The sequence below is a fragment of the Aquarana catesbeiana genome, linkage group LG03 (genome assembly GCF_042186555.1).
Source record: "Aquarana catesbeiana isolate 2022-GZ linkage group LG03, ASM4218655v1, whole genome shotgun sequence".
Classification (NCBI taxonomy): domain Eukaryota; kingdom Metazoa; phylum Chordata; class Amphibia; order Anura; family Ranidae; genus Aquarana; species Aquarana catesbeiana.
In genome coordinates this window covers 625,480,666-625,495,273 of record NC_133326.1, presented here as the reverse complement: position 1 = coordinate 625,495,273, position 14,608 = coordinate 625,480,666, and the positions used below count along the sequence as shown (strand labels likewise).

Below are 14,608 nucleotides of genomic sequence, written 5' to 3'. Positions count from 1 at the left end.
ATTCTACAATGCCACCAAGCTCCCAGTCCCAAGTCTCACCTTGTGGTTTCCTTTTTTTTCTTAGGCAAGAAGTGACATATCTTTCAAGCTCTCTCAGTGTGGACGGTTTAAGGGTCTCAAAGTCTATTTCAATCTCATCTGGGTTAGAGTTCTTGAGCGATGGCTCTCGGGACTGGATGATGTGTACTACTCTGCCCAGTTTTTCTCCTGGGAGTTTATTAATGTCCAGACTTAATTGTCTCTTTTCCTCATAAGACATCGGTCGACATCTCTGCGATTCTTCTTCTGAAGACTCACAAGGTGCAGGTGGAGGTGCAGGTCGTGTGGGGCGTGACACCGGGGGAGCAGTTTCTTTTTTAATGCTGGTAAAATGGAAAAAAGAGGTATGTTACTCACAGTCATAATCAGAAAGTGAAGCATGACAAAAAAGTGTGTAACAAAGAACAGATTAGAGTGAACCTGTGAAGACAGAAACTTGGGAACTGGTGACTTTTTTTTTTTTTGTAATGACACAGGCTCTGGTTCTATCATCTTAATCTTGGCTTCACTTACCTAAAAAGCATGTAGCCAACTTGAAATTCTCAACTCTTGTCCTGTATTTGTTCCAGGTTAGTAACCCACTAGGTGGTAAAGCCAGGATCAGGATGACAGCATTAGAGGTCTTGCACCACAATAAAAAAAAAAGTAACCAATGGGAGCAATATAGCTCTATTCTCCCAGGTTTGCTTTAAAGAAAAGACCATACAGAAAAGATGGATATTTTTATCATGCTATGGAAAAAAAATTGGAGATTTCATGAAAAGTAAAAAGAAATTTACAGCGGGTAAAATAAATATTGAACACAGTAAATATATTTCTAAAGGTGCTATTGACGTGAAATTTTCACCACATGGCTAACAACCCATGCAATCCATACATACAAAAAAAGCAAAACAAATACGTTCAAAATTGAAGTTATGTGTAATAAAATGGAATGACACAGGGGAAAAAAGGTACTGAACACATGAAGAAAGGGAGGTGCAAAAAAGGCAAGGGAAAGCCAAGACACAAGCTGAAATCAGAAAGCAATCCTGCCCCTTGTTAGTGCAAATTAATATCAGCTGGTTCAGTCTCAACTGATGGCCTATAAAAAGGTATCTCATTACCAAGGTGCTACACGAGAAACATCTCATGGTGGGTAAAAGCAAAGAGCTCTCTCAAGACCTTTGCTACTTTATTGTTGCAAAACATACTGATTGCATTGGTTACAGAAGGATTTCTAAATTTCTGAATTTTCCAGTGAGCACCGTTGGGGCCATAATCCTGAAGTGGAAAGAACATAATTTCACCATAAATCAGCCACGACCAGGTGCTCCTCACAAAATTTCTGACAGAAAAATTAAAAGAAATCAGAAGAGTTGTCCAAGAGCCAAGGACCACTCGTGGAGAGCTTCAGAAAGACCTGGAATTAGCAGATACAATTGTTTCAAAGAAAACAATAAGTAATGCACTCAACTGCCATGGCCTGTAGGCATGCATTTTGAAGTTTCTTTAAAGTTTGCTGCACAGCCTTTAGATAAGCCTGTGAAATACTGGGAGAATATAGTCTGGTCAGATGAGACCAAAATTGAACTCTTTGGATGCCATAATACATGCCATGTTTGGAGGTCAAATGGCACATCACCCCAAAACACCCCGCTACCAAGTGAAGTTTGACGGTGGGAACATCACAGTGTGGGGCTATTTTTCAGCATATGGTACTGGCAAACTTCATATCGAGGGCCAGTTCTCACCAGATGCAGTTCTGTGCACTTTTTATCTGCACTAAAAATGCATGCACAGTGTTTTTCATGTATTCCAATGGCTCTAGTTCACACCAGTGCAGTCAGTTTCCGGTGCAGAAACTGACTGCATTGGTGTGAACTGGAGCCATTGGAATACATGGAAAATACTGTGCATTTTTAGTGCAGAAAAAAAGTGCACGGAACTGCATCTGGTGTGAATTGGCCCTGAAGAAAATATGAATGAAAAAATGTACCAAGACAATTTTTAATAAAAATATGCTGCCATCTACCATGATGATGAAGATGAAACGAGGGTGGACATTTCAGCAAGACAATGATTTTGAACACAAAGCCAAGGAAACACAATTGGTTTCAAATAAAGCAAATACAACTGCTAGACTGGCCCAGGCAATCACCTGACTTGAATCCAAAAGAAAATCTATTAAAAGAACTAAAAGATCAGAGTTCATAGAAGAGGCCCACGGAGCCTTCAAGATTTGAAGACTGTGTGGAAGAATGGGCCAAAATCACACCTGACCAATGCATGCAACTAGTTTCTCCATACAGGGGGCATCTTGAAGCTATTATTACCAACACAGGATTTTGTATGAAGTATTAAATACATTTCAGTTAGTGTTAAATATTTTTTCCCTGTGTCATTCCATTTTATTACACAACTTAATTTCTGAAATTATTTGTTTTGGTTTCTTACTATGTATGGATTGGATGGGTTTTTACATGTGGTGAACATTTCATGTAACTAGCAACTTTAGATATATATTTACCTAGAAAAATGGTGACCTGCTCAATACTTATTTTACCCGCTGTAAATGGGATTGCCAGTTTACCTCAACTGTTCCTTATTCTTCTGTGTCACAATGTGGAGCATGATGCAACCAGCAAGTAATGTAGGTATAAATAAAGGACAACTGACCCACTATAGGACTTTTCCATTTAATATTAGAGGTCGACCGATATGGGTTTTTCTCTGGCCGATGCCAAAGCCGATATTTAGAAATCGCGGTGGCCGATATATGATGCCGATTTTTTTGGGCCGATATATTAGGCCGATTTTTTTTTTTTTTTCCCTTCATCTCATAAAATCTAACAGTTAGACCCCTTTCACACTGGGGCGTTTTTCAGGCGCTTTTGGGCTAAAAATAGCGCCTGGAAAACGGCTCCCCTGCAGTCTGTGTGAAAGCCCGAGTGCTTTCACACTAAGGCGATGCGCTGGCAGGATGTTAAAAAAAAGTCCTGCAAGCAGCATCTTTGGAGCGGTGTATACCCCTCCTCCACGTCCATTGAAATGAATGCGCACCGCTGCCGAAGCGCCTACAAAGCGTTTCGGCAGCAGCGCTTCAGGGGCGTTTCGGCCGCTAGCTGGGTTATAAGTGCCCCGCTAGCAGCCGAATAGCGCCGCTAAAATGACGGTAAAGCGCCGCTAAAATTAACAGCGTTTTACCGTCAAGGCATGCCCGCTCCAGTGTGGAAGCAGCCTTAAGTAATAAGTGATACAGAAAATTTTTTATATTTAAACATTTATTAAACAAAACAAACCTCCAATCAGTTCACTTGTATGTAGAATTTAGATTAAAAAAAATAACTATATCTTAAATATTAAATACACAAAAACAGGTAATCAAAACTTTTGGACGAAAAAAAATGGGCTAACTTTTTTTTTAATTTCATTAGTGTATTTTTTTTTTTTTAAATTGCGTTTGAAAGACCGCTGCGCAAATACCGTGTGACATAAAATATTGCAACAACCGCTATTTTATTCCCTAGGGTCTCTGCTAAAAAAATATATATAATGTTTGGGGGTTCTAAGTGATTTTATAGCAGAAAATACAGGATTTTTACTTGTAAGCAACAAGTGTCAGAAAAGATTTAGTCTTTAAATGGTTAAACTGAAAACTTCTCCACGGAGTTCAGTCTATTGATAAAAGAACCTGAAAGAGATACAATGTATCTTCTTATCAGACTTGGCAGGCTGCCCAGAGGAGGAGAGAAGATAACTAAAGACAACTTGCAATTGACTTCTATTACAGAAGTCATTTGCAAGTCCCACTGAATCGGCTTTTTTTATCAGCACAATCGGCTAATGCCGATTAAGTAAAAAAAGCCAAATATCAGCTGTTATATCGGCCGGCCGATATATCGGTCGACCTCTATTTAATATTACAAAAGGCAAAATCTATTTACACTTGCATTTATAAATGGACAATATTTATATATATATTTTTTTTAAGTATCTCACAAAAGTGAGTACACCCCTCACATTTTTATAAATATTTTATATCTTTTCATGTGACAACACTGAAGAAATTACACTTTGCTAAAATGTAAAGTAGTGAGTGTACAGCTTGTATAACAGTGTAAATTTGCTGTCCCCTCAAAATAACTCAACACACAGCCATTAATGTCTAAACCGCTGGCAACAAAAGTGAGTACACCCCTAAGTGAAAATGTCAAAATTGGGCCCAAATTGTCAATATTTTGTACGGCATCTATTATTTTCCAGCACTGCCTTAACACTCTTGGGCATGGAGTTCACCAGAGCTTTACAGGTTGCCTCTGGAGTCCTCTTCCACTCCTCCATGATGATATCACGGAGCTGGTGGATGTTGGAGACCTTGCGCTCCTCCACACACACACACACACACACACACACAGAGCCTTGCAAAAGTATTCACCCCCTTGGCATTTTTCATGTTTTGTTGTCTCACAACCTGGAATTAACACGGACTGTGAGGATTTGCATCATTTAATTTACAGAACATGCCCACAACTTTGAAGATGTTTTTTTTTTTTTTTTCTTTTTTTATTGTGAAGCAAACAACAAATAGGACAAAATAACAGAAAAAGTCAATGTGCATAACTATTCAAAACTTTGTAGAGCCACCTTTTGCGGCTATCACAGCTCCAAGTTGCTTTGGATAAGTCTCTATGAGCTTGCCACATCTTACCACTGGGATTTTTGCCCATTCCACCTTGCAAAACTGCTCCAGCTCCTTCAAGTTGGACGGTTTGAGCTTGTGAACAGCAATCTTTAAGTCTGACCACAGATTTTCTATTTTATTGAAGTCTGGGCTTTGCCTAGGCCATTCCAAGACATTTACATGTTTCCCCTTAAACCACTCAAGTGTTGCTTTAGCAGTGTGTTCGGGGTCATTGTCCTGCTGGAAGGTGAACCTCTGTTTTAGACTCAAATCACACACAGAGTGGTACAGGTTTTGCTCAAGAATATCCCTGTATTTGGGTACAGAGTCACAGAGGTGCGGAGGAGGAGCCGGATGTGGGTGGGGTCGGGTCGGGGCTGAGCCTGGGTGGACGGGTATCCCTCACGCCGTGATGCCTGCCAAAACAGGCTCGCGGACCATGCACTAGTCTCCAGCCCCCCCCCCCCTTCCCGGAACGACGCTGTCGGACCCAGCGATCATTGCTCCTTGTACTTCGTCTCTGGGCCCTGGCTGAGGAAGGTGGAGGCGGTGTGAACGGTGCCCCGAATCCACAGCTGCAGCGGTCTGCGCGGACGGGAGCTTGGACGGGCTCACCGAGCCTCAGCAAAACGTGTGCCGGTGCCTGTGGGGAGGAGAGAGGAGAGGAGAGGAGACAAGCACAATCCACTTCACAGCAGAGCCTGAGAAGACGGCTCGCTGGGATCGAAAGGCGGAGGAGGGATAGAGAGCGGCAGAGAGTGACAGCCCTGATAGAAGCTGGTAAACCCAAAGAAAACTTACGGAACAGGTGCAAGCCCCAGGAGTGAAGAAAGTGGGTAAGACGCTGGTTCATTCTTTTGCCTGAAGATGGGTAAGTGACATACTGGATCATCTGTAATACGGCTAAGCTGCAGGGAAATCTTGTTCACATGTGACTGCTATGCTACCCCATCAATATATGAGACGACCCTATAACAAGGTAGCATTAAGTATAGTATCACTCTGTAATAACTAGTTTGTTTTGGCACTGAAGATGGGTGAGTGAGGCATCGGATTTCTCCTATTTTCTGTTAGTCTGCTAAGCTGCATAGAAACGTTGTACCATATGTGACTCATATACTGCCTCACCTGTACATATGATTTTACCACAACAAGGTACCACTACTATATAAAACCATATTATAATAATAAGCTAACTTACCTTTGTGCCGGGAGGTGGGTAAGTGATGCAAAGGAGTGATTGTTACACCGTTCCACCTACATATGTGATTTTACCACAATAAAGGGACTACCACTATACAATAGCATTTTATAAAAACAAGCTGACTTATTTTTGAGAACGTCGCATCATAGGTGACTGTATACTGTTCCCACATATATATGTGTATGTATTGTGACAACGTAATATAACACTACACCAGAGCAATATTCACGGTGCAACAAAATAATTATCAGGGGGGATTAAGGCATCCCTCAACAGCAGGGGAAAAAGTCAGAAATCAGCAGCACACTAAGTAGTTTGGGAACCTTTAATTCGGTGTAGGTGGAAAATGAGAGGAAAATCAACAAAAGGGCCCGCGAACCCACCCAGAACAAGCGCAAGCCCGGGAACCATCAGAAAATATATGGTGAATGAAAGCAGCAAAGAAAGCAATTCAACAGGCGCAAAAAATAAAACTCCAGATCGATCGGCTAAAATTGGAACAAGAAAACAAATGGCTGATATGGACACAAGACTCTCCAGTAACGAGGTAGAAGTAGAAACGCCAGTAGAGATCCAACAGGTGAACCAGCTTCCTACCAAGGAAGAAATCGCTGAAATGTTCGCGAAACTGGAGGCCTCAATTAAAGGTGAGATCAGTACTATACATGAGAACATGAGCCACCTACTAACTAGAGTGGAGGAAGTGGAAACAACAGTGGACAAGCAAGGAGAAGAAATAAAAAATTTGAAACATCAGACAGAAGTGCTGCAGAAGGAACAGAGGAATATAAGGTACAAAATGGAAGACCAAGAGAATCGCAGCAGAAGAAAAAACCTCCGGATTAGAGGCCTCCCGGAAGCGCAAGGCGAAAAAGAAAATTTGCAGGAAAAAATGGAGGAAATCTTCAAAGATCTGAAGAACCCTAGCAACATCAGCGGTAATTTAAACCTAGATAGAGTCCATCGAATTAGGAAGCCAGCCGAAATCAGGGGAGACGTTTCGCGTGATGTCATAGTGAGGTTTCATAACTTCCGGGACAAAGAGCAGATTAGCATAAATTTAAGGAGAAACCCACAAGTGAAGTACGGTGAAACAAGTTTATACATCTTTCAGGATCTAGCCGCTGAAACCCTAAGCAGAAGAAGAATTTTGAAACCACTACTAGCTGCCTTAAAGGCGAACGAGGTCCAATACTCCTGGGGCTTCCCCGCCAACCTAACTGGACGCAAGGACGGCCGCAAGGCGGTGTTGAGATTTCCGGAGGAGACCCAGAATTTCTGCGACCGACTTGGAATCCCAGTAATGGAGATCCCGGGGGTGGTGGGAGAAAAGCGGAAATCAGGAACACATAGGGGACTCAATCACATGGAAACCAATACTAATGGCAAAAGAGCACAGGGACTGAAAGAGGCCCCGAACCTAAAATGATTGAAAATGTATTTATCTCCCTGTTCTCTCTCCTCTCTTTCTATGTCTCTTTTTCTTCATGAAATAAAATTGGTGGGGGTTGGGGGTGGGGTGGGCGGGATAGCTGGGATTACACCCAGAGGGAAGCTTTCGGCCAGACTAGACCCTCCTTCGAGCTCAACCTCTGGGGAGTAAACCGTGTGGCCAGGTGGAGTTGGTAGGCCAAGGTTTTTTTTTGTTTAGGGGGCTCATGTGGCACCCAATACTCCCCCCAACCCGATGGGAAAGGGCGAGGTGGTGGGTGGGGAGGACCTGGGGGGGTGGAGGTGGGTGGGCGAGAGGAGGGGGGGAGGGGGGTCAAGGGTAGGAAGAGACCGGCCCTTTCCTCAGTGGACCCGACCATATAATATTGAGGGGCTACGTAAAGGTGTAAATAGGGTAAAAACAACAGGATGGCTGGGATAACCATAGTCACTTACAATGTGAGAGGCATCAATTCTCCCATAAAATGTGCGAACATAATGAGAGAATTGAGATCCCTGAAAGCAGAGGTGGTCTTCCTACAGGAGACCCACCTATACCTTGGCAAAAGCAAGAATAGCTACAAGCGATTTTCCGTACTGGATCTATGGAGACTCCCCGATAAGAGGAGCAAAAGGAGTTGCGATCGGTTTTGCAAAAGGAGTTGGGTTCACAATAGAGGAGAGTGTAATCGACCCGGAGGGTCGCTTCTTGTTCATAAGAGGTAACCTGAATGGGACGGAATGCTCGTTGGCGAACATCTACTGCCCAAATACCAACCAAGGAAGGTTCCTATTGGGAATCCTGGCAAAGTTTGAAGTCTTTAAGAAAGGAAGGGCCATTATTGCAGGAGATTTTAATATATGTTTAGAGCCAGGTAAAGACAGTACGTCGCATGCTCGGGGGTCCGAGGGCAAGTGGATGAATAAACTCAAGAAAAAATTGCGTCAACAACAACTGGTAGATATATGGAGGATGCAACATCAGAATGTAAGAGACTACACCTTCTATTCCCCCGTCCATGTGACATACTCCAGGCTCGATCTATTTTTTGTGGAGCATTGGTATGCGGAAGAGGTAGAGGGTACAAATATAGGGCCAATGACGTTCTCGGACCATGCCCCGGTTAGCCTGCAAATAAAATTAAGTAAGCATAAAACGCGGAGCAATAACTGGATACTAAATGAGGATCTTCTACACGATGAAAAGATAGACAAACTTATTAAAGAAGAACTAGAATCTTACTTCAAAATTAATACCGCTGAGGAAACATCAGAAACAATGGTTTGGGAGGCCCACAAAGCCTACATCAGAGGGATCATAATAAAGGCGGGAGTAGAGAAAAAGAGAAGCCAGGGAGAGACCTATCGCGTGCTACAGGAGGAAATCATTAAATTAGAGCAACATCACAAGATAGCGAGGGATGGCGAAACACTGGTAAAACTATATAGGTGTAGGGAGGCTATACGGCAGTTAATCGAACAAGAAAACCGGAAGAAGTATAACCTTGTAAAAAAAGAAAGATACATAGGCAGTAATAGACCTGGTAGACTCCTGGCAAAGATATTAAGTAAAAAGAAGAATAACAAATATATCGACAAGATAAGGTCCAGAACAAATGAGATCTACTACAAGGATTCAGATATTGCAAGGACGTTTAAAGAATTCTATGGGGAGTTATACTCCATAAATAGAAATGTAACAAATAAGGAGAGGGAACAAAAACAAGCGAAAATTAAAAACTACCTTAGCGAAGTGGGAATGGCCAAAATAACGGAAAATGAGCGAACCACACTGGAGACCCCTATTACAGAGGCTGAAGTGAGAAAGGCAATCAGGGAGACACAAGTAGGCAAGAGCCCAGGCCCGGATGGGCTGACAGTGCTTTATTATAAAAAATACCAAGACTATTTAACCCCTAAATTGTGCTCCTATATGAATGATATAGGAGATAAGGGGGAAATGAGCAGAGAAGCACTCGCGGCCAATATTACGGTTATTCAAAAAGAGGACAAGGATGCCACAGTTTGTTCAAGCTATAGGCCCATCTCCCTGCTAAATGTGGATACTAAACTATTCGCAAAAGTTATTGCGGACAGAATGAAGCAGGTAATAAAGAGGATTATCCACCCGGACCAGGTGGGGTTTATCTCGGGTAGGCAGGGACGGGATAACAGTATCAAAACCCTCCTATTAACCCAGGAAATCAAAAAGAGTGGAGTCCCAGGGCTACTGCTATCTATAGACGCTGAAAAAGCGTTTGATAGAGTAGACTGGGACTTCATGATGAGCACACTCGAGGAAGTAGGCTGTGGTGAGAGGATGTGTAAACGGATTAGGGCCTTGTATTCAAGACTGTCGGTAAGAGTGAAAATAAACGGGACCCTCTCCGAGCCAATTGACATGTACATGTACAACGGTACAAGACAGGGGTGCCCAATCTCTCCCATGCTTTTTCTGCTGACATTAGAACCCCTCCTTTCAAGGATAAGACAGAATAGGGATATCAGTGGGGTCGTAATAGGGAATACGGAATATAAACTTGCCGCCTTCGCAGACGACATCCTGCTGTATATAACTCATCCAAGGATTTCCCTCCCAAATATTATGGCTAACCTTGTAGAATACGGAAAGCTATCAAACTTCAAAGTAAACCCAACTAAATCTGAAGCATTAGAGATAAACCATACCAAGGAAAGCGACCACTCTTATCAAAAATACTTCCCCTTTGTGTGGGGGAAAAAAAGAACTGAATTATCTGGGGGTAAAAATCACTACATCAATGGAAACGCTATACCAAGGGAACTTTATCGCGTTGTTAAATGAGGTAAAAGCCGAATTGAATAGAATTCATCTGGGCCAACTATCCTGGGCGGGAAGGATTAATATATACAAAATGGTTCTATTACCAAAAATAACCTATAAAATGCAAATGTTACCAATAACACTGCCACATACATATCTTAGAAGGCTACATTCAATGTTTACAAAATTTATATGGAGGGGAAAGACACCAAGATTAAAATTCACACAATTGATTAACACTAAATGTAAAGGGGGGTGGGGAGCACCAGATATAAGGAAATATTATGAAGCTATCGCTCTAGCTAGAGTTATTGACTGGGTTAAAAATAAAGAAAAACACTGGGTAGTAACAGAAAATAAAATTAGCGACACTAAATTGGATAAGGTTATATGGATCTCACCCCAACAGAGAAAATACAGCACTGAAACACATGCAATTACTAAGCATGCACTTAAGATATGGGACACCCTACACAGAAAGGAACACTGGGAATACAATTCACCTTTAATGCCACTCAAAGATTTAGAACAGTTTGCACCAGGGAAAGAGGAATGGTTTGGCAAATGGTTACTAGAAGAAAATATACAACTAAAAGACGTAATGCACAGGGGTAGAATACGCTCATTTCAAGAGCTGCAGGATAAAAGAAACATGATAGTTATAAATCCCTGGCGCTATAACCAATTAAAACATTACATAGATTTATTGCCTCAACCAATTAGATCGATGGATAACCTACTACCACTTGAAAAAATCTGCGCAGATAAAGAGGAGAGGGGGGGGTTTCTCCCGGATATATAAAGTTCTAGTCGAACTAGGAAGGATAGATACCCCGGACTGTATAGGGAAATGGGAGAAGGAGTTAGAGAGAATTCTTACAGATACAGAAGTTTCCCTGATTCTGAAAAGAGTTTCAGCTACTTCGGTCAATAGTAAACTTTTAGAATTAAACTTTAAATGCTTGACCAGAATGTACCTGACCCCTGATCGGGTCCATAAAATACAAAGGGATAAGTCGCAACTTTGCTGGAGGGGCTGTTCAGAATTAGGGACAATGGCCCACATTTGGTGGCTGTGCCCGGAAATGAGAATGTTCTGGGGCGAAGTAAGAAAATATATTAAAGAAATCACTAATTTTGACGTCCCAAATGATCCTTGGACATGCTTATTCCACATGTGTGATATGCCTACTAAAACATATCTCAGAACATTGTTGCCACATCTTATTGACGCAGCTAAGAGCTTAATCCCTAAGTATTGGCAAAAGAAAGAGAGGCCAAAGATGAGGAAATGGTTTAATAGAATTAATGAGATACAGAGCCTGGAGTACCTAAGGTTTAGTGAAGGGACAAAAATGGGGGCCTTTGAAACAAAATGGAAAGACTGGGAAAAATTTTAAGATTCCCCAAAAGTGGCTGAGATGTGGTCTACATAGGGAAATCAGAGAAGAGGAACGCTGAGGGATGGAGGGGTAAGGTCTCGGGGGAGGGGGCGAGGCATTGGTAGGTGGGAAGCAGTAGTAAACTTGGGGGTGAATATACATCTGTTTTGTAATATACTGATTTGGATCACTAAGCATATACTAAGCCACGATGATGTGATGATAAGATGGGAAAGAAATTTGGATTTTAAAGATTTGAAAAATCATTTCCCGGGAGAAATTTTCAAACTGAAGTGGCAAAAAAAAAAAAAAAAAAAAAAAAGAAAAAAAAAAAAAAGAATATCCCTGTATTTAGCACCATCCATCTTTCTCTCAACTCTGACCAGTTTCCCAGTCCCAACTGCTGAAAAACATCCCCACAACATGATGCTGCCACTGCCATGTTTCACTGTGGTGTTCTTTGGGTGATGTGATGTGTTGGGTTTGCGCCAGACATAGCGTTTTCTTGGATGGCCAAAAAGTTAAATTTTAGTCTCATCACACCAGAGCACCTTCCTCCATACATTTTGGGAGTCTCCCACATGCCTTTTCACAAACTCAAAATGTGCCATTTTGGTTTTTGCTGAAAGTAAATGTCTTTCTTCTGGCCACTCTGCCATAAAGCCCAACTCTTTGGAGCATACGGCTTATTGTTGTCCTATGTACAGATACCCAAGTCTCTGCTGTGGAACTCTGCAGCTCCTCCAGGGTTACCTTAGGTCTCTGTGCTGCTTCTCTGATTAATGCCCTCCTTGCCCAGTCCGTGAGTTTTGGTGTGTGTCCGTCTCTTTGGAGGTTTGCTGTTGTGCCATGTTCTTTCCAGTTGGTTATGATAGATTTGATGGTGCTCTTAGGGATCAAAGATTTGGATATTTTTTATAACCTAACCCTGACTTGTACTTCTCAACATTGTCCCTTACTTGTTTGGAGAGTTCCTTGGTCTTCATGGCAGTGTTTGGTTAGTGGTGCCGCTTGCTTAGGTGTTGCAGCCTCTGGGGCCTTTCAAAAAGGTGTGTATATGTAATGACAGATTTTACAGGTAAGCCAAAAATCGTACCCCATGGGACAAGGAGTATATTCATAGGCATGACAATAGTGATGTCTCAAGGCACCGAATAAGATGGGAGGGCAACATGCCAACAAGCTAAAAGGCCCCAAATAACTAAACCAAAACAGATTAGAACCTCATGCAGAAGCCCGCACACCATGCTGACCAAAAGTAGCATGTACCCAGCGGATCCAACAGCCACCTGGCAAAACTTTGTAAAAGTATGAACCGAAGATGAGGTTTGCAGCTTTATATACCAGAGCTACTAAAACTTGATAATCAATAGTCCAGGAAGCATTGACCACCAAGCCTGAAAGATGACCCTTGATCGTAGTCAAGGCCAGTCCCAGATCAACTCCAGACAGACGAAAAGCCAGGAATCAGCAACGGGATACTTAGGAGGATGAAATCCTCTAACCTCACTCCAAGCAAAACAAGATTACCTAGCTCTGTGGTAAACCTTCCTTGAAGTTGCCTTCTGAACCTTCAGTAAGATAGGAATGACCAAATAAGCCTAACGGGACAGGAGTTATACCTAGGAGGGGGATTTCCTGTTTTTTTGTCAGTGTCCAATCACCTGAAGTGGCATTAAAACCTACTGTCGTGGATATGAAGATGCTGTGTCCCATAATGTACAAGAAAAATGTTTTTTTAAGTGAATAATTACTTGCACTAAAGACACTTAAAATATTTGAGAGTATATTTGTGCTTGCTGTGTCACTGGATTTGCCCTACGCCATTTATATCTCCTTACGGGGGGACTCAATGAGATTCTCCCATACCTTCTAACCCAGAAACAGGCATTTTCTGGAACAGGAAGAGAGTAGAAATCTCAACGAGGGAAACCGCAAAAAAAAAAAAAAAAAAAGTATTAGAGTTTTTCTAATACATTAGGTTACAAACACATTAAAACCCTATCTCTCCCCTCCCTTTCCAGCAAGCCCTGAATCTTGTTCAAAACCACCACAAAGAAAAAACAAAAAAAAACAAAACAAAAAAACAGAAATGGAAAAGGACAGAAAGCAAGTGCAACTGGTTCCACTTGTATCTTAATCCCTTTGCCTAAGGGTAAAACAAATCTAAATGCCCAAGCACAATTTCGCAACTTTGACGTGTTAGTAAAACCCGTACATATCATAACTACTTTGTGCATCCAGGTGGATTATACCTTGTTTTTTTTTTCCAGGAGAAATTGGGCTTTCATTTGGTGGTAAATGGTAATGGATATCTCCTGATTTTTTTTTTTTTATTATCAAAGAAAAACTGGCACAAAAAAAATAGTATAAAAAAATTAGCAATCTTTTTTTATTATTATTAGTTTATTTTTACACACACTTTTTTTTCACTGCAAGGAGAGAGAGATACGATGCATCTCTCTCCTCCATTCACAGAGAAAGTAAACTCAAGGGGCGGGCTTCACAGAGACAGCCAATCAGAGGCTATCACAGCGATTAGGTAACCCAGAATCGGGAGTTCCAGGTCCCGATTGTTAGTACAGGGCCTGGGGCTCACAGTAAGACGCCGATATGCCGGTGCATTCATAACGCGTTACAACCTGAATATGGGTGTAGAATGTAATGAAAGGTGAACTTCTCTCATGCACATCGCTGGATCGAGATGGGGCTCAGGTAGGTATGGGGGGGCTAGGGAATGCTACTGAACGCAGGTTTTTTACCTTCATGCAGAGAATGCATGAAGGTAAAAACCTTGAGCCTTTACAACCACTTTAAGGTTTTTTACCTTAATGTGTTGCCTGCTTACACTGCTAGCTTCTCTTCGGTCTTTTAGCTTCTGAAGCTTACTATATTAGGATCAGAGCGAATAAGCGCAGCCAAATGACTCTACTACTAGGAAAGAAAGAAGTGGGGACTGTGGACATCCCTGGCTAGTACCCCTTTCTCAATGTATAAGATTCCGATAACACATTGTTTATTCAATTTCAGGCCACACTGGATAAGTGTACAGCAGTTTGAGCCCCCCCCCCCCCCCCCCCCCCAAA

At 41.9% G+C, this 14,608-nt stretch overlaps 1 protein-coding gene across 3 annotated transcripts in view; it reads right to left on the bottom strand.

Annotated features, from left to right (window-relative positions):
- BRD4 (bromodomain containing 4) overlaps nt 1-14,608 on the bottom strand; it is a 102,153-nt gene that overhangs the window by 23,847 nt on the left and 63,698 nt on the right. For all 3 annotated transcript variants that reach the window (XM_073622384.1, XM_073622387.1, XM_073622385.1), the window contains exon 11: nt 40-362. In XM_073622384.1, coding sequence (XP_073478485.1) covers nt 40-362 — 323 coding nt within the window. The remainder of the gene's footprint in view (nt 1-39; nt 363-14,608) is intronic.